This window comes from Porites lutea, chromosome 2, assembly GCF_958299795.1.
Source record: "Porites lutea chromosome 2, jaPorLute2.1, whole genome shotgun sequence".
NCBI classification, from domain to species: Eukaryota; Metazoa; Cnidaria; class Anthozoa; order Scleractinia; family Poritidae; genus Porites; species Porites lutea.
Window position 1 is genome coordinate 42,527,596 of NC_133202.1, and position 21,855 is coordinate 42,549,450.

The 21,855-nt window shown below is 37.4% G+C and overlaps 2 protein-coding genes across 2 annotated transcripts; one reads left to right on the forward strand and one right to left on the reverse strand.

The window, feature by feature from the left end:
• Window positions 1-861: 861 nt before the first annotated feature.
• On the forward strand, window positions 862-6,573 carry LOC140926233 (uncharacterized). The gene is made up of 8 exons (XM_073376008.1): window positions 862-1,181; window positions 2,657-2,777; window positions 3,253-3,420; window positions 4,105-4,166; window positions 4,706-4,752; window positions 5,268-5,374; window positions 5,555-5,614; window positions 6,473-6,573. Exons 1-8 carry the CDS (start codon window positions 909-911, stop codon window positions 6,571-6,573), a joined length of 939 nt encoding a protein of 312 aa, XP_073232109.1. The 5' UTR covers window positions 862-908.
• A 4,045-nt stretch (window positions 6,574-10,618) lies between these two features.
• On the reverse strand, window positions 10,619-20,160 carry LOC140926234 (uncharacterized). The gene is made up of 8 exons (XM_073376009.1): window positions 19,927-20,160; window positions 19,512-19,626; window positions 18,408-18,617; window positions 17,496-17,635; window positions 15,023-15,078; window positions 13,317-13,423; window positions 11,929-11,985; window positions 10,619-10,907 (listed from the first exon to the last, which is right to left on the reverse strand). Exons 1-8 carry the CDS (start codon window positions 20,158-20,160, stop codon window positions 10,822-10,824), a joined length of 1,005 nt encoding a protein of 334 aa, XP_073232110.1. The 3' UTR covers window positions 10,619-10,821.
• Between the last annotated feature and the right edge of the window lie 1,695 nt (window positions 20,161-21,855).

The following is a 21,855-nucleotide window of genomic DNA, read 5'->3' on the forward strand; positions in this document are numbered from 1 at the left end:
AGAGGGTCCATGAACAGGCTGGCTGCCGGACCAGGTTCTTTGGTACTTAAAGGGAATAGTGATTTCCAAATTTAGTTCAATTTATTATATCTGTGCAAAACGGCAACACCAGTGTTGAAACAACATTCCGAGTTAACGCCCCTTAGATTTTACTACATTTGAGAAACGAACCCCCATTTCCACTGGTTTTTAAAACTTTTCCACACCTCTCTAATACACCCCCCCCCCCCCCTCCCTTAACCATAAGGGGATGCTCTTTGTGCAGCGTTTTGTAATTTTAAATTCATCATAAAACAGTTTGAAAACAGCAGCAGGGGAAATTTTGGAACACAACATTAAAATAAGAAATATAAGAACCAATAAATAATAACATCAATGAAAAGGAAACATGTAAAATGTTCTGGCCTTTTCCTTTGAAAAATGTAATGTAAACGGTTAACGTTCTTACGGACTGATGGATGGAGGTTCCATTGTAGCTAATTTTCTCATGACAAACTGCGTTAGGTCGCGGTGGCGCAATCGGGTAATCCGTCAACTAAGCGTTTGATCTGACGGGTCGTGAATGAGTCCGTTCAAACCCCGCGTAAGCCAAAACGAATATTAAATAATTAGTCCTCGAATAAATTAAAATATTTAATGTAGCAGTAAGAACTCGTCGGGATCTCGAGATATCTCGAAGTAATTCCGGTCTCACTTCGTGAAATAGCCGAAACAAGACGAAAAGTCGATCACGAACTTGCGTGTCCAAACTTCTCCTCTCTATGACAACGACAATAGCAATGACAATAATAATGATAATAATAATGATTGAATAGATCCGTTGCTTGACTTTTTCAGGTCTTTAAGCTGATATTGTGATGCAGCACTTAGTCGCGTTTATCTTTATCACCATTATCATCAGATGTTCAATGATGACGACACATGGCTTAGAACAATGTCAAGTCCAGTCAGTATCAATATACGGTTATTACCTGACTGGTCACGTTATTTATACAAAAACGTGTGCAAGTCTCTCCGAATGCGTGATTTTGTGTTCGTATGAGTTCCGTTGCAAGAGTTTCAATTTTCGGTTAATGGATAAGTTATGTGAATTGAACGATGCGGACAGATTTACTCACCCAGTGGAGTATGTGCCGATGGAAGGATTTCTGTATAAGGACACTACCGAAAGGCATAGAAAGGTTAGTTGTCATTTGGCCACTGTAAGGGACTGTTCAATAATTAGGAGTGAGAGGGGTGGTTGGATGTAAAATTTAATACATACGGGGGGTAGTACTTTTTCATTACTTTTTGCAAACTGGAAAAGTAGTGGAGGAGTTATTAGAGTTCAAATATAAATACTAACATTGGAATAAAACTGACAAATTTATCAACTCCAAGGCGTTCTGCATGATCTATGAACTGTTGTTTTCCTATTTGTCATGCAGTAGCAAAGTAATGCCTCTCCGTTATATATGTGTTAAAACGGTGCTACTTTATTTGCACTAGGATTTAATAAAACACGAAACTTCAATTAAAAGCTGCAAAAGTAGCAGACTATAATGTTATTCAATGAAAAAGAAAGATGCCAACGTCAGCGTACATGGCATCATAATTTAGCAGAATGAAAAACCCAACTGTTGAAATTTTAATAGCAATACAAATTTAAAGTGTGGTAAATAAAACACAGTATGATTGAATTGAGCTTCAAAAAAAGCTCAATCAGACACGAATTCCTGAGTTCTAACCCACGCACGCGGAAAACTTAGTGCCAGAGATGCTGTGGAAGATGAGGGAGGGATCTCCCAATTCATGCGAAGACGACACAAGCTCAGAGTCCAGTGATTCTGATGACTCTTCAAATGGCTCTTCGGCATACGTCGAAGAATCATTTGAAGTGATGTTTGTACCGGAGGAAGAAATCCAAGAAGTAAACTAGGGGAATGGTGGGGTGGGGGGAGGGGGGGGGGGGGGGGTGTTAGCCTTAATATTATCATTATGTGAGGGGGGGTTGAAATTAATTTTTGCTTAATGAGAGGGGGGTATGACTTAGTTTTGGGGGCATATTTCACCTATCTCCCAGCCCCCGCTACAGGTAATTATTGCACGGTCCCTTAATCCTCTCCCTATATTTGGGAATAACTTGTCAGAAATATCATATAATTGTATAGCTTTGCGTAAACAAAATGTCCGCTTTATCATTACATGAAGGTCAGACGCATCAAAAATTAAAATCAAAAACTAAACATTTCGTCTCTTTCAAGAACCATCTTTGATTTTTTGTTGTTCATGGTTGCACTGAACATTTAGATACTGGAAGCGGCTCGTGAGGAATTTTTAGACCATCCCCTTCAGATTGCAAGGGTATTTTTTTTTGTCCAGGATGGCTTTGAATCCTAAAAACCTTTATCCAATGCCAATTAAATGTCTCACTTTTTTCGGCAAAATTGTATTCAAAGCATCCAGGCAAGAGGTATTTTTAGTTGTGATGTAAATATTATTACTAACAGCCCCTCATGTCGCTTTCATGGATTTATCAGCATTTTGATTCAGGTAGCTATAAATTAAAATAATGTTTACTTCACGCGGGCTAGTATTTCATTCCACCGAACAACTTCCTTTGATACTTGTTAGTTACAAAATTTTGATAAGTATGAATAGTTCAATTTTTTCGCAGAATCCTGGCTTCGGATCTTGCGCGGAAATTCTCCGGGAGTTCCCACAAGCTCAAAGCACCTACTACTGGCTGAAGATCGGAGACAGAGATGCCCAAGTGTATTGTGATATGGGAAAGTACGGTACGTGTACAAGTAAATGCACATCAAAAATTTAATATCAGCAATACCTTAATACCAACCTACCTGATTTACAGATAATTGCGAGACGGCTGACTCTAATTAGCCTGCTCAGAGCTAGACTCAAAATTTTCTTTTCGTCTGTGGGCAGGCTAGACTCTAACAACGAAAGCTTTGGAGTGTGGCAGGACCTAATTGTTGCTGTCATAATTAATCACATTTTTAGTTATAATCAATAAGATAAACGCCTTTTTCACTAGAGCAATACGAATCAAGCAGACTCTTGTTCACTTACTTCGCTTTAACTCTAATACCCATTACCTGAAGAAAAACTTCTGTTTTGTAACCGATAAAGAAATGTTCCTTTTCTTACTTCAGTTTTTGTTGTTGTTCAGTTGTTGATGTTTGCTTGGCTGTTTGTTTGTTCGTTAATTAATTTACTTTTCTTGTCCCAATTTATCTTTCCCGGGTAATATAGGGGGTGGATGGACATTGGTTGCAAGCATTAGCTCAACAAATCATCAGCATTTGCAAAGGATTGAAAACTACTGCTTCAACTCAGTACTCTGTGTTCCTTTTAATGAAACTATCATCAAGGCGAGGAAATTAAGTGACCAGGAAATACATAAACTAGCTCAGATCGAGGGTATGGATGATTTTTTACTTCTTTAACTTGTTCTTATCTCGTGTGGTTACTGGTGTACAATCGATTACAATACGTCGCATGAATAGTATAGACCATAAAAAATAATGCATTTGCATAATTAGATTGAATACACAATAATACGACGTAAGCATGAAAGCGAGGCCTAAGGGCCACATCGCAATAATAAGTGGTTATATTGCACGCTAATAAAATCTTTTGAGGAAGAGCGACGCGTTTCTTCGGTCTTGATAGCGCTGAGACCAGACGGAAAATAGCTAAGTACAGTATTCTTGTTTTAATTAACATTTGGCTGAGATTTTTTTTAACAAATTAATGTGCAAAAATTCTGTACGTGTTTCTGCATAAAAAGCACGATGACATGCGTAATGACCCTTAATTTTAATGTCTTGTAACCGTTGTCACTAGATCACTAAATTTTAATAAATCTGTCCAAGGAATGAGACCTTACAGAAAGATTAATTCTGGTACAAATGCATTTTGAAAAACTCAATCAAACAAACAATCAAAAAAAGGAGGAATATCTTTGTGGGACTATCGCTCCACCTCTAACCTCCCCGTAAGATTCTATGCATCAGTATAATTCATTTCCTGATTAGTATTTGTATATTATGGGACAGTATTATCTTCATAATAACCTTCCATAAATAATCACTATTGCACCAGGTTCTTTCCGAGTTGACGTCTTGGGGCCTGGAAACAAAGTTAACCATGCCCTGTTCTATCAGGTTAGTGCTTAAGGTAGATTTATGAGGGTTATCGGCCTGAGTCGAGGGGTTGATATTCTAACATATAACCACAACTAGGGGCCCAAATAACTGACAGCAACAGTGACGTCGAGTAATTCTGAGTCACAATCTGCTATTACACCATCAAACCGACCTATTTTGTTAACATATCTCAAATGGTCAAAGTGGACTTCGTTGATGTACTCCGCCTTGCCTAGTCTCTCGGCCTCATTATTCCGTGCGGCCAAAACGTTTGGCGGGTCACTTAGTCCAAGCGAAAATGTGAGGCCTAGACAAAAAACTCAAAAGTGCGTCAAAAGTGAGACAGCTTAATGGCGGTGTTTACTTGCCTGGTCCCTAGGTCTCGTCAGATGTTGAGCTGTCAAAATCTGATTTATCAGATCTTACAGGAAATACGACAACGAATGTAAATAAACACCCTCGGAGCATTTTCCCGCCAGCCCGCATCCCAGGGAGAGCTTGCTCGCATGTTATTCAAAAGAATCTTGTGCCCAATCATTTTCTTTTCTGATTTTAAGATTCCAAGTGGACGAGAAAAATTCAACTCCTCATGTAGTGGTAAACTGTAAGTACAACTTATCATTTTTAGTTTTTTTTTTTTTTCTGGTGGAAAAAGATTTATGCCAGAAAAATGAAGCTGCCTTATTACTTTGAAGAGTGCGGGCAACGTTATTAGGACTGATCGTTCATCCACACGTACTTTTGAACCATTCATTAAGCTTTTTATGACTTATTTACAAGGCGAGTTTTGTTTCGCAATATTCCCAACCTTCCTTTACTTTCTTGCTTACATTTCCCCTAAAACTGATGCAATCTAGACGGCTAAAATTCGTGTTAGTGTGCTATCGAGAAGACAGCGTTAAAGGCGATTAAATGACCATAATTTCTGAACCAGACTTTAAATAGCTTCCTTCATCTCTGAAAAGTTTATCACAGAAAACAGAGCTATCTTTTTACAAATAACTGTTATTAAGTTTCTATGATCACCATCATCATCATCATCATCTTCTTCTTCTTCTTCTTCTTCTTCTTCTTCTTCATTTTCATTTCCATCTCAATAGCCTGCTTTATTTCTTGCAGATGTCCAGGTATTATCATTTCTTGTATCTATCCATATCAATGGGAGACAAACAATTGTACCAATATCAATCAGGGATATCAAATCACTGATGGAGAATGTTACAGAGGTCAGAACATGTAAAATCTAAAATGTACAGTGAGGCAATTTGTTTATTTATATATTCATTTTTATCCAACAATAAACAAACGAAAATTTACACATTGTTCTACCCGTAAATGCCAGAGCAAACGTAGGTGGCCTTGTTCAAAACAGGTTCCTAACTACTAACCTTTTTTTTTCCTTTTAGTGTTTGATGGCAGTGATAACCAAGAGTGTGATGGTTCGTTTTGGACGTCATCTTGTTATTGTAAGCAACGAACAATTCAATGATGCAAATATTCTGGCTCCATAACATACAGCTAACGTCGGACGTTCATCTCAATCAAACACGGACTTTGTTTGAAGTCCTAACTTCAGCAGTTACGTCTGTCGTTACGTCTTCGGCAAAGGGCTTCTTATGTATGGTCTACTGCTTTTTACCGATTTATCATTGATATTTATAATCTTACGTATATGGTCTACTGCTTTTCGCCCATTTTATATAACGGAGCCTCCATGCGCGCTTCGAGCGCGCGATCGTAGCTCCATACCTAAGAGAAAATGGAAAAATACCGTCGTCCTTCGGCCTCATGGGTTGTTGATTCAGAGCCCTTTCGGGCTCGAGGAATAATTGTTAAATATTATGTTTATTCGCAACAAATTCATTCAAGGTGATTGGAATATTTGCCAGGAAATTTCGTAACGGCCGTTTTCACACCAGCGGATAATCCATCTTTAAAATCCGTCAAAATTGATGGAAGAACAGATGGATAAAATCAGGTGGATGGTCCATCCAAAATTAAGACCGTTCTATTTTCAAATTAAGACGTACTATCTATCTGACCCGAATTATCCAATGGATAACCCGTTTCAGACGGATAATCCGTCTCTAGTGTGAATACGGTCAATGAGTCGAAATTATCGGCATATCAGCTTTTCGTCATGTTGTACTAGTACTAGCTAACTAATTTATTTCCATTTATCGTTAATATAATCGTAAACATAATAACGATAATGATGATGATGATTATAGTTATAATAGTAATGTTACGCTAATAATTTTATAAAAGTATCCTTTGGTATTTTGGCCCGCACAGGTACAAGTTTTGTCTATTTCTTTTGCTAGATTCCAAACGTGCGTTATATGGCTTTACCTGTAACAGTCCTCCGTTTCATGACAATGGTGGAATATTTTACAGAAACGATGGGATGCTATACGTGAAGTGAAACCGGTCGAGTTGGAAAGAATCCTTCGATTTCCCGTCTTTGCAAGAAGAATTCTGGTTTTTCACTTACTCCATGACAGCATATGCCACAGTTAAACAAGTAAAATGAAAACGGAGATTTTTCATATCAATTTTGATTTAAAAAAATCACGAAATTCATGGGTCATACATAGGTCTTCATAGGCTAGACAAAGGTAATAGGCTAGGCGAAAAGGAAGTCGTCGAATTGCATTTAGCTGCGCTAGGTAACGCTACACTATGACGGAAACCAATAACCAATAAAAATAAATATAATGTGTTTCGTACAATAACAATTGATTAAGAAATAACAAAAGCTAAAGCTAAGGCGACTTTAAGGAGGAGGCAACTACGAATTGAGAGCTGTTGTGTTAGAAGTGGACAACATTGACCAACACTGAGTACTACTTCGCAAAAGGAAGACAGGTCAAGCGATTCATCACAACAATAAACCTCAAGGAGAAGGCAAGAAGAAGAAGAAGAAGAAGAAGAAGAAGAAGAAGAAGAAGAAGAAGAAGAAGAAGTTGTACATTTATTAATTTATTTTTGAAAAACTTCTGCCCGTCACTAGTTGACTTTGAAATTCTTTCTGCTTGATAATTTGCGATTATATATATTTTTTTCCCGAAGAATACAATTGCTAGTTGTTGTATGTACTTTCAAACAGCGCACGAGTATACGTGTGTTTAAATAGATGTAGTCACGCCACCGCTGTCAGAACTCTTTCCGAAACTCCTGTGTTATTTTTTAAGACAATAATTCATCTTACGAGTTGGCGTTCATACAGCCAAGTTTTGTATGTATAATGTAACAAAACAGTTCAAGGCATTACGTGTTAAATCATGGCCACACTTACCCTAGCAAAGTGAAAGACCTTTTGCAAACTGGATGTTAGTTACCAGCAGTATTGTAACACGTGATTGTCACAACAGATTGAGGCCGCATTGCACATCTGTTGCATCAGCCCACATCATGGCGAAGTGAGTGGATGAAGGCTTTTGTTGGAATTAAAACTAATTTGTCGTATCCACGGACGAACTATGGCCACTCTCAGAACAAAATTGAGGGTCTGGATCAATAAGCAACGTGACAGTTCGTAAAAGATACATCACGTCTTAAGTCCGTGCTTCTCTAAAATACAGAAGAGCTTTCTACGCCTAATGGTGACAACTTGAAATGAAATTGTTCGAGGGAATTTAGAAACGTTAACGCATTTGCACTATCTTAACTGTTAAAACGAGCGAGGAGAAGTGTAAGTAAAGTAATGATGCACCGAGTGTGTTCTTTGCATGTAAAAGGTTAAAGTTGAAGTATTGTGTTACAATGTTGAAATTATTCAGGTTCTGCTCTAGTTTACAGTGCTGTAAAGAATAAAATATGTCTCTACGCATAAAGCTATTCTAACTTGTAAATGACATTTACAGGCCATTAGGCTTCCTGGGACCGGGGCGAGGTTCTAGAGGCCCCCCTCTATAAATTTAAAACCACTTATGATACTACCACTAAATTTACACAAAATAATGCGCTAATCCTTTTCAACATGCTGTAATAATTTCTTTAACTATTAAATTTTTATGAGGACAAGTCGCAAAATTTAAAGGTCATAGCCTGAGAGGCTGATCAGAAGGCGTATTGAACATAAAAGTTTTGAGGAATGCCTCAAAAGCCTTTCCCTGGTGTCAACAGGGTTGTTGATTCACATTTTAAAGTTGAAGAGCAAGCAGGATTTCCAGTAGAGTCAAGGTGGATTTACTTTTATTTATCTCATTGACACTCACGGACTTAGGCTGCATCACCCTGCTAGCAGCAGAACCTTTCTTCCGCTTGCTCGAATAAAAGACAAAAAGTCGCTTTGCATGCTGGCAGTGTGAGGCTGCATTTGTTCAGCATTATCTTCTCTGGTGTACCTGCCACTTAATGTTTTTTTTTTCTGTGTTCAACACAGCCTGTTCTCAGTTCAATCAAACAGCTGTAGAATTAGATAGATTTTTGCTTTATTGGCCAGAGCAGGAGAAGGTGTTACCGCAGAATTTCCTTTCCTTTTCCGCCGTATGTGAAATGAAATATCGCTAATCAAAAACTTCAAAATTGCTCTCGGGCATAAAAAAGGTTTCGGGCCCGAGTCAGACTCATTTTAGCCCGAGCCGCCAGGGGAGGGTTAAAATAAGTTCTCTATTACTATTATTATCACTTTAAAGGGCATTGATCGGCAATATAGTCTGCGTCGCAGACGTAATTTAACCTCGGTTAGTAACCGAATTTTAGTTTTGGCACAGGCTAAGATTCAGCCTGGTTTTCATATGTCGGGAAAATCCCAGACGATCGGGGATTTTACTTTTTGCCGACCATCCCAGATTTTTCCGATATATCGGATAATCGCCAGAAGTCTGTCCCATATTCTCGAGAGATGCTATGTTTATTTGTGATAGGGGGACTGGAGCTCAGCAAACTAGGGGGCTGGTAATGAGCGAAATCCATCGCCGATGTCCCCGACGGTGCAATTTTAAGTTTTCATTTGTCGGGAATGATTGCCGACCATCGCAGAAACCTGGGACGCGTCGGGAAAATAGAAACCCTTCCGATTCTCCAGATTTGTCCCCGTCTATCCCAGACGATCGGGGATATCTACGATTTCGAGTTTTCATTAGCTGGTAAAATCTGGGACAGTCGGGAAACAGTAAAATCCCCGATCGTCTGGGATTTTCCCGACATATGGGCTTTTGATGACTTCAAAAAATGACAAGACCGAGTCTATTTTGCACGCATCACGCAAGCATTCCAGCTTACATGTTGAATGACTTTTATTTTTGCCCGAAACTGGCTAGTAATTACAATATCTTGAAAAAAAGTATAATAGACTTGAAAGCTTACTTGTTAAATATACTTGTGTACAAATGTTAAACTAACAGTTTGGCATAATTGGTTCAACTGAATACGTTTGGCTGGAAGCCGTAAAACTTGCAAGCACTTCGTCGCCGACTATAGAGCTACTACAGGCGTTATTACATCAGAAGCTTCTCTAACCTTTGTAGATCCTCTTTCTCTAGCTCAGGAGATTAAGGAATTACAAATTCTTTGCTGTTTTCGTTGTCTTTTCAGCCATGATTTGAGCTTTGAAAATGGCTTCGAGATTTCTTTGACAAACTATACAAGAATACGTCGGTGCAAACATTGCAATGGCTTCTCGATTTTTATTGGCTGGTTATATCGAATGAATGTCTAATTTGATCCAATCTTTTTATTTATTGGTTTATTTCTGCACTTTAGCCCGCAAAATGCGCCACAATGCCGGACAGAGTGACGATAATGAGCCATAATTGTCGAAAGTTTAAAAGCGAATTTCTCCGGAACAATTCGGTATAAGGGGCCCAAATTAATTTCAGCGATAATTACTGCTATCGCAATGCTCGTTCACAGTTTTCAGAAATCGCATCAGAGAAGCATAAAATAATGAAGCCAAAAAAAGCTTATTACGATTCACCTGGCAAATCAAACCTTTGGATGTTTAAAGTAAAACGAACGGGTCACTACCCTTAACCAGGTCATCAAAAATGAAGTGCTTTCGCTGACTAGCGTTTTACAATGCCCAATAATAGGTGCGGTTACACGGACTTTCCTGTGTTCAACATCCATGGATACGTAATTAAGAAAGAACAAAGAAAGCGCCTATGACATTTAACGTGGTAATTAGCAAGGGTTTTTTGCTGCCACGCTAAGAAGGCCAATCACGAAGCTGCAGTTGTTAAAGAATTTTGTTTATCATCAAGCAGATCGCTTTCTTTCCAACAACACCAGAAGAACAACATGTGGCGATCTCCTTTGCTTACGCACTAGATCATTTGAGCAAACATTTGCCGAAAAATTTTAATTTGCCCTAACTGCAGGGAAAATTAGAATTTGCCGGCGCTTGTTTACTTGGTTCTGAAATTTGAGAAATTCAACCTGGAACATCTGAGCTATCATTATAATTTTTTTTTATCCTGGATATCAACAGTTTTTTGAAACCGAAAAACCCCGCTTGATCTGAAAGTGTTTCCCGTGAAAATAATTGCGTGAAAACGGAAATCAACCGTGGTAAATAAATTTACGTGTTACGCAAGTCACCTTGGTAAAGTTTATCAGCGTAAAAATCTACCTCAGTTGGCAAATTTACCACGGAAAAGACCTTTTACCATGGTGTGTGTGTGTAACCGCACCCAATGTGGAAACATTAATCTGGGCTTCATGTGGCTTATTTAACGTAAAGCATTCCGTTTTTCTTGTTATAAATCCCTTTGTTGCCATGAAATGTGGAACCATATAATCCACGCCGGCTTCCTGAGTATGAATTAACCAAATACAATTAGAAATTTATTTATATCCTTCTAGCTCATAGGGACAAAAAGAGGTGAAAATAAATTACTACACGATTGAGTGAAAAAAGGTGGACGATGAAGCTGAAAAAGTGTGGTTGGAGTAAAAGTTTCATTGGAGCCAAGTTAAGCTAGCCCGCGTGGCAGGCGCAAAAAGGGAAGGGGGTGGGGGGAGGGAGAAATCCTCCTCCTTTTTCCTCCCTATCCCCTACCCCTTTCGACCCCTGCTTCGCAGGCTAAGTTAAGCAGACCCCCGTAAATTTGCTGTTCGTAAAACTTTAGCCATTAGTGGTCATCAAAATCTGATTTCAGGAGTCATTCCTTCATTTTTTCCAAGAGAGGATAAATGAACAATATAAACAGTATATTTACACAGCTATCGATTTTTTTTCAACTTGATATAAATGTCTACATACGAATTATACAAAGTGGGAAAAGTTGGGAAAGATTTTTTACCCTGGCCGAACAGTAATAAACAAGCCGTAGCCACTGTTTATGTAACATGGAGAAAGGTAGCTGCCAATATGTAATATTACTTTTACAGAAACTGCAACGACATGAAGATGAGATGAACACAGTGGAATGGTGGTTGCGACGTGGACAACTAGTCAGGTCCTGAAGGAATTGTTTAATTATTCATCTCCCTGTACAGATTAAGGTAGAACATCGGCTAAAAAAACTCATAAATGAAACAGTCGTGGACGACTGTAGCTAATTTTAACGATTGATAAACTGAGGCTCGTTGGTATGGAAAAACGTTTGGAGTCTTGGGGTGCGGCTTAAGGTTACAAGAGCCACAATGGCTACTATCTTGAATTTAGCTTTTAAATCTATGGAAAATCTCTACTATTTTCATTCTTTTTCTTTTTTGAAAGTGATAAAGTGCAAGTAGTTTCTCATTTTACAGACTTTTTTACTCTCACTAAATTCGCCGAAATCTAGTGAGTCAAATAAGAAAGGAAAAAACCTAAGGTACTTTAACTTACCATACAAAGAAGATTGAAATCTTGTACCGCACTCCTCGTCGTCATGACCATCAAAAACTTAAAAAAGACAAAAAATATAAAAACTTGGAAACAAATAAATTGTCACTTTTAAGTCAGCAAAAAAAAATTCTCAAAACATTTTCAATGCTTGCTAACGGTCTAGATCTTGGTTAGCTACCAAAGTTCAAAACCTTTCTTGCTTGTCGTGCAACATTATGGAAATAAAGAAGAATCACGAGCAGCGATAAACATTGACTGCGAACACTGCATGGATCCTTGAACAGCCATTCCCTGATCCAAGTCCTTTTGTGACGTACGGACTTGACGTCTCCTATTTTTATTTCAAAAAAAGTTATGTAGAGGAGACGGGGTTATGAAAGGCGGTAAACATAAAAGAAAAAGAAAAGACAACTGCAGTTTGGAAGCTGACGGTACACAATCCTTTGTTTTCTGTTGGCAAAATGTGATGGAATAAATTAATGGGACGTTTTTATTGGTCAATAAGATCGAAATATTAGGAATGCTATTAAACGTTGTGCACCGTCAGGTGTACAAAAACATAAAAAAAAGATTCTGACGGTTTCATAACCATTCGGCACCTCTATTAACTATGTTTCAAATAAATGCTACGATAAGCCTTGAAAATTAGAGTGCAAGACAATAATATGTACACAAAGGGGAATAAACAAAGGTGAAAAACTAACAAAACGAAAAGAGGGTTGAGTATCTATTAACCATAATAATAATAATGGAAACTTTATTTGTGTTTTTGAGTGTACAATTGTAAATCTCGCTACCTACCTACCTACATTTTATAAATGCTGCTTGAGATTGAATTATTAAAAAAAAAGAGAGAGAGAAAGAAAAAAAAAGAAAATCAAAATTGCATTAAGTCTGGGCTATCTCAATTCCTATTTCTACAACAAAAGATGTAATATGTTGCTCTAATGGCTATATTTATCATTTTCTTGATTATACAAAGTTGCTACTTTTTGTCAATGACAATGTCATTCATCATGTCTAAGAACGTGGAGCATTCGTCGGAGAAAACGCCAAGGGAGCTCATGGAGAGATTTGCAAATTTCACACATCTGTTAAATTTCTACTCATTTCTTTGATCAAGTTCAGATATTTTTCTTTACGCACTGCATTGTTGTTAATAATAATGATAATTATTATTTTAATAATAATAATAATAAGTTATTTATATGGCGCTATTTCTTCTAGATAACCAATGACGCTTAACAAGGTTATTAAAAAAAGGTGACAAAAATCTAAAAAGTTACTTAAGTATATAAAACTACATAAGAAAAAACATAAGAAAAATCTAAAGGGAACGGCTAAATTAAAAGGGTCTTCACTCTATTCTTAAAAGAACTCAAGCATACCTCGATGATATATACTCCTCCCAATGTGATATCCCACATCAAGGCTAGTGCAGGTATTTGTCTCCCATTTGTAAGGATAATGATTTGAGATGATTATGCGGGGACATCTAGGGTACAAACTAAACAAATAAAAGAATATTCGGTCTGAGGAAAGAGGATGGCTTCTAAGGGCTGGCTGGTTATATCAATTATTTATAATGAAATAATTTTCGTAATAATATTTATATTGCAGTCATAGAGAATACTTCATGGAAAGTGCTGGCGTACGGTATTTACGCACGAGTTGTTGACGTATCAGAAATCGAACGAGTGAGCGCAGCGAACGAGTAAGATTTCTGATACAAAAACAACGAGTGCGTAAATACCGTACAAAGCACTTTTCATGTGGCATTGAGTTTATTTTATACATACTGAGACATTCATCATTTTGGTGGCCTTTTTATTTTAAATCTTTCAAAAATGCTAAAATTTCCCGCTACACACTTACCGCAAAAGAACAACGAAAACGAAGTTCAGCTTTTTAGTAAAAACGTTTGTTAAAAACATAAATGAAGGTAAGGATATGAGGTAATCCAGGAACTATAAGTAATCTTAACTGTTTGTTCTCAATGCACAATTGAAAATGAGTGAATTTAAGTAAAATGGCCGGTTTCAATATAAGCTTAAGTTTCAATATAAGCTTAAGCTTAAATGAAAGGCAACGTAGCTCCGACAAAAAGCACAACAAAAACTTACGTCTCGTTCTGTTTTTCCCTTTCCGCTGTTGTTTCGCCGGCTCTCTACCGTTTTCCTTATCAACAGTGAAACAAACGAAACTATTCCACTCCATTTCCGAAATGTTTTTCACTTTTTTAGCGAGAAAACTTTTGAGTAAAACTTTTCTCGTTGAATGTGTGCGAAGCGGCGCTGCAAGCTGCAATAAAAGGCGGGAATTTTGGCGCGAAACTCACACACCTCTGTGGCTTTTGATTGGACGTATCATTTTTCTCACACGTGAAAAAACATCATTCGCGATTCTGATTGGACGCATCATTTTTTTCACGTGTGAAAACAACCGTTCGCTCCTCTGATTTGCTAGAACTAATTTGCGTACGAAAATTTACGACATAGCTTTTTGGTGAGTATTTCTCAGTATGTATATCATAAATCTGCTTATCTATTCTTGAACACATAAATTAAATTAAGGATGCGCCCCTCGTAAAAGGGATCAGCTCTCGCTAAGCGCTCGGCCATTATCTTTAAGAAGGCTTGGGAGCTCAGGCATTATCCTATATCAAGAGCCAAAGTATCTCAGAAACGTCTGATAACCCAAACGAGCCGGTTACCCTGTATTGATTCGGAACGTTTCAAAGTAAGTTTTATACAGTGCTGCACCATCGTGTACTACGAAAATATATAGTAATAAAATGCCTTGTCAAATCTTCAGTTGATGAAACATTGTGCTTCTTGTATATTGTACTTTAAGTATCTTTTAGATTTTTAGACCTTATAGTTTTTAAATAACGGTATGTATTTTTACTTGTATCTTTAATAAAACAATTAAAATATTAGGGTGTACTTAACTAGCAACAGGTATGTGACTTGTTGTGTGTTCATGGCAAGCAGTATGTCATTTATTTACCCTAACACGTTAAGTCAATCAATCATCATAAGTTAAAAAAAATTATGAAACTATAATCAATGGTTATGAAATGAGAAAAGCTTACTCTTGATCGGTTTCACCGCGACAAGCGGAATTAAAATTCTCTGCTCCCTGAGGAATCTAGGAAATTTAAGAGACGCTTACTGGTTACAAACATTGTTTATGTTATTCAAATTTGTAAAGAGTTTCTTTCAAGAACCAATGCGGTTCTGGTTGGCACATAAACATCTATAGGTGACGTCGGCGTGAGTATCACTATTATATTAATGATCATCTCCATTTTCAAAGGTAGCAAAGTGAGGAGGATATTTAGTCTATAATGCACTCGTTAAATAGGTATCTAGGTATTACTTGAGGTTATAGTACCGTCTTATAATTATATATATTTTCACTTGTCTTCTTCTTCTCAAGAATTCCTATGTTTAATAGTTAGTTGTAAATATATAGATGCAGTTTCCAGTCTCGCCTACTTTAGCGGCGAAACTCAAAAAATTCAAGTGTTTTTTTTTAATTTAATTTTTTTTTTCCGTGTGTGGGAGCCCCAAAAGGAGGGTCATAATCCCAGGCGTCTGTAGCGGACACCATGGAAACAGAGGATAGGTATAGCCATGCAGGGAAGATTGATGCGAAAGATGTAGATTACCGAACGGGTTGGACTCCGAATTCTATTATTTTGGAACAAGTGAATGCTCGATCAGTGCCTGGAAAAAAGAAGAAAACAATTTCGATGGTGAGGCTATGTAAATTTTCATTTCATGGAATTTTGTCTCGTGTGATCATGCGGTTTATTTTCGGCGATGATTGAAATGACACGCTTTGTTGATCACGTTTCGCCGAAAACAGTGAAAACGATTTAAAAAGATTACTCGACCGTCGATAAAAAAAGGGCATAAAAAACTTATAGCAAGGAAATCCTGTTTCGTGTAGGAAGCCACGTTGTTGCAAGGCGAAGAGTTAGAAGGCAAGTGAATTTAAAGTCCCGTGAATTGAGGAATGTTTTATGGCAGATTTAATAGATCATAGTTAATGTCATAGATTTTCGCAGTTGTTAAGATGTTATCAGGATCGCATTGCACTTTGTAAGTACTTGAGATTTCAATTACTTAACCTTAACCTTACGTTTGTGTCACGGATCCGTTACGGGTAGCTTTGCGGTTAGTATAAAACGCGGACTGCGAACTTGGGACCACGGACTGAACTGGGTATACAACACGGACTAACTATAAAATGTGGACTATATAGAAACTACGGACTGAGTATAAACACGGACTAGGTATAAAACGCGGACTACGGACTGTGTATATAAAAACAGCTTTAGAAAGGTAAAACTGAGAGAAACGGATAGCGGACTAGCATAAAGCAGTAGCCCCAGCTCCTTGCCTTACACACAAACATTCCTTTAGCTGGTCACGCAGTCTATTCTCCCTAACGTCAGCGTGGAGAAGGATAGCATACTGTAGGGGCAAGGAAGGTTATGCCGCTACTCAAGGCAACTGAAAATGAAACCCTGAATTTTATAAAAAGGAGGAGTTAGAAGAGAATTCACTTTATAGAAGATATAAAATTGAGAGGCACCGAATTTAAAAAAAGAAAGATAGTATAGGTGTTAGAGAGAGTAAAATTCTTATAGATACACAATTCTATTTCAAAGCCTTGGAAATATCAGGAAATGAAGAAGAACCCAGCCGAGAAGATCAAAATAGTTTTCCAGTCAGTAAGATGGAAGGCAGGAGAGGTTTCTGACTATTGTATGTACCAAAGGCAGTCAATGGTTACTGTCTACAGGCTGGCTAGCTAGCTTTTTTTGTTCTCCTTCCCCACATGGTTCCTATGGCTTCCACGCCCGGACACAGACTCACTAAGAATTAATTAATTGCCTCCTTATTCCTTATCTTATCTCCAAGCGAGTTCGAGTCAACACTTTTACTGAGAGCGTCTTATTTCTTACCGTATCTCCAAGCAAGCGAAACTTACCCTTGTTAGAGCGTTCTTGGTTTTTTTTTTTTTTCAGATGAAAAGTGTTCACTCGCTAAAAATCAGCCTGATGGTGCAAATTGGTGAGGAGATAAAAGCAACTTTATGCTCCAATCACTCCATAATAAGGGCCTGCTTATAAGATGGAGGTGGAAGATCCCAGTTAGGTGAGGTAACCCGCTCAGATGGAGGGTAACCCGCCTGTCCATATAATTCTCTCATTTTAATTTGATCACCTTTATATGATAGGTGGGGTGACCATATAAGAAATTATATGGAAAAGAGGGTTACCTCACTTACCTGGGGTTCCCCACCTCCATGTAAACAGACCCTAAAATAGGCCTGGATCATAAGCCAAGGAGAAGGATTCGTATGGAGTCATCAGAACAAACTGGTGCTTATATCTACCCACCAACTTGCACTGACAAGCTGATTTTTTGTAAGGGGGCTTTTTTCATCTTGTTCTTTCTAAACACGATTACGAATCCTATAATTTCATAAATTTGAATCATCGTGACGTCTATTGTGTTATTTTTTAGCAGAAGAGAAAAGAAAACATTTACCTGGTAAAAGACGGAATAGTTCCCTTGAAAAACATCCAATCTAAATGTTCCTGTGTACGAAGTAACGACAACAAATTTTTGCAGCAACATGTGTTCACAAAAGTGAACGGGAGAATCAATCATAATCTGTTCATGTTGTCCTTCAGCAGTATAATTAAAAAAAATAAAACTGTTCTAGTGAGGCCTTCAACTGCTGTTTAAAAAAGCAAAATCCAAAATCCAAGCTCTCGCTATTCAACGGCATCATCAGGGATGAGAAAATATTCCGCGCGTGCTATATGAATGCAAAGGAGGTGTAGGGTGAAATGTGTAGAAGATGGGACGTATGTATGAAAGGTAGAGAAATAAACTGTGAATGGAATACAACACTCTAATGATCGAATGTCTCTAGACAAAGGCCTTCTAAAAGTACTTAATAATAGTCTCTGAAATACTAAAACAGAAGGTCTGCGAATTCACTACATTCCTCTCGGGAATTGAATGTAGGCTTGCACTTTCTAATGAAAAAGGCTTCATAAAGGCGTAGATTAGCGGTGTCGTTTTCGGTCATAATAATCTTGACCTCAATGTCTTTATAGTTTTTGTTCTGGCAGGAATAGATATGTTTTTTCACAGAGGAGTATTCATTATTGAGATGTTCTTTTACACGGTCGTGGATGAAGCGTCTCGTGCTACCAATGTAGTGGTGATAGCAGCTATTACAAGTAAGCTGGCCACGGGACACTGCATTTCTTCATAAACACTATCCGGCGTTAGAGATAGGGCAGTTTAAGGCCTCACTAGAACTGTCAGTTTTATATTTTTTCGAATTAATCATGTTCTCGGTTAGCGTTATATTTTACCTAGTTTCCTATGGTGTGCGGCAATTTAAATTTTATGACAAGTACAGAATGCTTTTAAATAAGTAGTGACTGAGGACACAAAGTGGACCAATTTGGGCATCTTGAGTAGTACCTTCGCAGTTTGCCAAGTGGTGTATATGCTGATCGCTTAGTTTTCGAGTCGTCATGCTTTGTTTGTCGAAAGGTACGCACAGTTCCAAATCGAAGCAGTTTACGGCAGCTCTTTGAAGGTGTTGATTGTTTGTAGAGCTTATGCTGACCACTAATGTCCATCCACCACCTGCATTGTATATAAAAATGCGGAAAATTATTTGAAGCTCTAAATCTTCCTTTACTGGTATCTTCCCTGCGATGAGTAAGCAGCAGCATTGTGACCGTGGCTCGTATTTTATCCCCAAGGGATTAGTCATTATGAGAACATAAAATTTCTGCAAGGAGAGCTCCCTTCTTAATCCTGAAAAGTTGTGTGGCCCCTTGTGGACCATTTAAGTGACATGCACATCTGCCGAGGTGGAAATGCCTGTGCAGGCTGCGTTGGATAGCGGATGGACTGATGCGGGGCTTTGGTCTTTACTAGAATGTAAAATAGCCTTATATTGTTGAAAGAGGACCACTCCTCTTAAGTTATTTAAACTAGTTAAAAACTGAATTAATACCTCTTTTCTCTTTTTGATTCTTGAAATTGATGAAAAGGATATTAATCTCTTCTGACACAAGCAAAAGGATTTCTTAGACATAAAGCAGAACTTATGGTAATCACTGATCAAAAAAAATTTCCTGGAATAAACTTAATTCTAGGTATATTATGTAACATATATACACGTGTACCATAGTCTGCAAACACTGAAAAGTAGGTTGCAGAAGAAAAGGAAAAATAATGAAAAGATGTCAGTATCTCTTCCTCTCACTTTTCCGGTTTTTGCATATCTTATTGAAACTCCTTCTCGTGTACGATTTATTATAGGATTTGAAGACGTGAAAAAAAATTTTGCATACTCCAAGGAAAAATTCTGTAAAAATGTAAAAGAAGCAGAACTTTAAGTGAGTATTTTTTAAATGGGAAGCTCAGTTTGAAGTCAGTATAAAGTTACATAACGTTCACTTAAAATTATTTTCCTTTTTTTATCTTAATAATTTATATAATCCTGAAAAGTTACTGTCAGTAACTGCGTACCAAAAGTTTTCATGTCACAATACACCTGAACCTTGACTTGGCCAATATATATCCAGTAGTAACCGCTTGATGCTGAAGGATACGTCTGGTGAATTTCAGCGCACGATGATTGCTGTCAATGATTATCATTAAAAAGAAAGAAATTACAGTAGAAAATTAAATGGAGCTAAAATATTCATTTATAAAGTAAAATATTTGATTCTGTTATCGTATTTTAATTTTGTCAAGCCTCTATAACCACCAAGGCTTTAGAAATGTTTATATTTGGTTTCTTAAGAACGTCTCCACCTCTTCTTAAAAATTGTGGTAGTAGGTGAAGGAAGAACGGAGGCAAAGCTTTGTTTGCTCATAGACGAACAGAGAATAGTAGTGACGTATACTTAAAAAAGGACTTGTTACAAAGAATTTGACTTACTCTTTTAATGGCCACCAATTGCACAAAGATATTTCCCTGCCGGTAAATAAGCTGTTCTGATCCACTGAGACTCTTGCTATTTAGCTCACACACACCAGAGTAGTTATCAAAATTAATTGATTCGCATTTTTCATGTTTCAGGCATGACTGAAAACAAGTTAAAATCCCTCTCGCCAACAGAGTTTGGATTTGAAAGCCTTCTAGCCTGTAATACTTTGTTTGTTTGCCATACATATGGTCTCGAAAACAGTTTCCGTCTGAGAACAGTAGAAGGCATAGTACAAGAAATGACATAAAAATTGTATCTATCCAAATCATGTTTGTTTTGTTGTCTTAGAAGTAATAAAAACTGTTAGGATGTCTTAAGCCTCGGTAAAAGCATCGGTAAGGTACACACCGCAACTGCATCTAACAACATGTACATCAAGAGGAAAGCCATGAAATATTAACAATCTGATACCAAGTTGTGCCTTATGAGCCCTTTTCTTCTGATTATTTTGATTAAAAACATTACATTGTCTTTTCCTTCGACTCACAAACAAACAAGGTCAACATCTGGATCATTCTGCCTCTCTTTCTCTGAGGAAAATGAAAACCATAAAACAATCATGATTAAACTGATACAAGCACTATCATTTAACAATTTCAATAACGAAACTGTAAGTTTGGGTGACTCTAAAAATTTTAAAACTGTTTAACGACAAGTAAAATTGTTTCTACTGATACACATTTTATAACTTTCCGTGGCGACTTTGGCTTATTACAATAAGAAAAGTTCACTTCCATTGTTTGTATTAGAGAGCACAAGTTAGGTTATTATTTAGGGTTAGTTATTTACTTATTCATTTATTTATACATGCAGGAACATCTGGTTTCGCATAGAATGGAGGATGGTCCTGTAAAAAGAAAGCAAATAAACAGATACAAAGAAAATCAATACAGAAAGTAGCACACTGATAAAATAACGTATCAAAGTCCGTTGCAAAGCTAGAGTTAAAGGACAAGGAATTTTAGGCACGTGCATCATTGATCATAGATGTAAAACTGACCTGATATTTGGTAGTTTTATTTTCTCTGAGATTTGTTTTTCTCTTCAATGCTTAAGGTTCTATTTCTTTCACTCGGTTTAAGAAGACCTGCCGCTGTGCAGAGTATTTATGACAATGAAAAAGGAAATGAGTCTCAACACAACTTACTTTGATTCACATAATGGACATAATCTGTTTTCTCTGGTCACATGATGGACCCGATATCGACCTAGTTCAATCATAAGCTTGTGATTTCTTTTTCAAAATTTCACGAAATTTCGCTGTACGCGGACATCATTAAGGCCCTAGTGGTCTGGGTGATGAAAGTGCCGGTACACAGGTTCATCCCTAAGTTTGTTCTCCGTTGACAGCCTCCTATGTGCATTGAGTCGCGACTTATGTTTATTAACTCTAGTCCAGACTTGGTAATTGTTGAACCTACGTAATGGATAGCACATCTAGCATATGACAAAAGATAAACTACATGATCAGAGTTACAATTAAGGTTAAAGTTAATTACAAAATTTTTATCAGTAACATTGATTTTAAAGTTCGTGCCCTCACCAAGGAAATCACATACCCTACATCTCCTGTCCCCACACCTTACACAACCCCTAATATCCCCTGGTGTCTTATTAATAAGCTCGGAATGCACTAGCATAAATCTATAATTGATAAAAACATCAATAGGTAACTCTCCTAGCTGAAAAGAAATTATTCAAAAAGGAATTCTCTAAGGTTCTTTTTGATAGTGCACAGGCTGTCTGCAGCAGTGATCTCACGTGGCGATAAGTTTCAGAGTTTAATTGCTCTATATATAAAAGTTCGTTGACCTGCGGCGGATTGATAAGCCGGAATATTAAGATAGTCCTTATTTCTTGTGTTGCGATCATGAACAGTA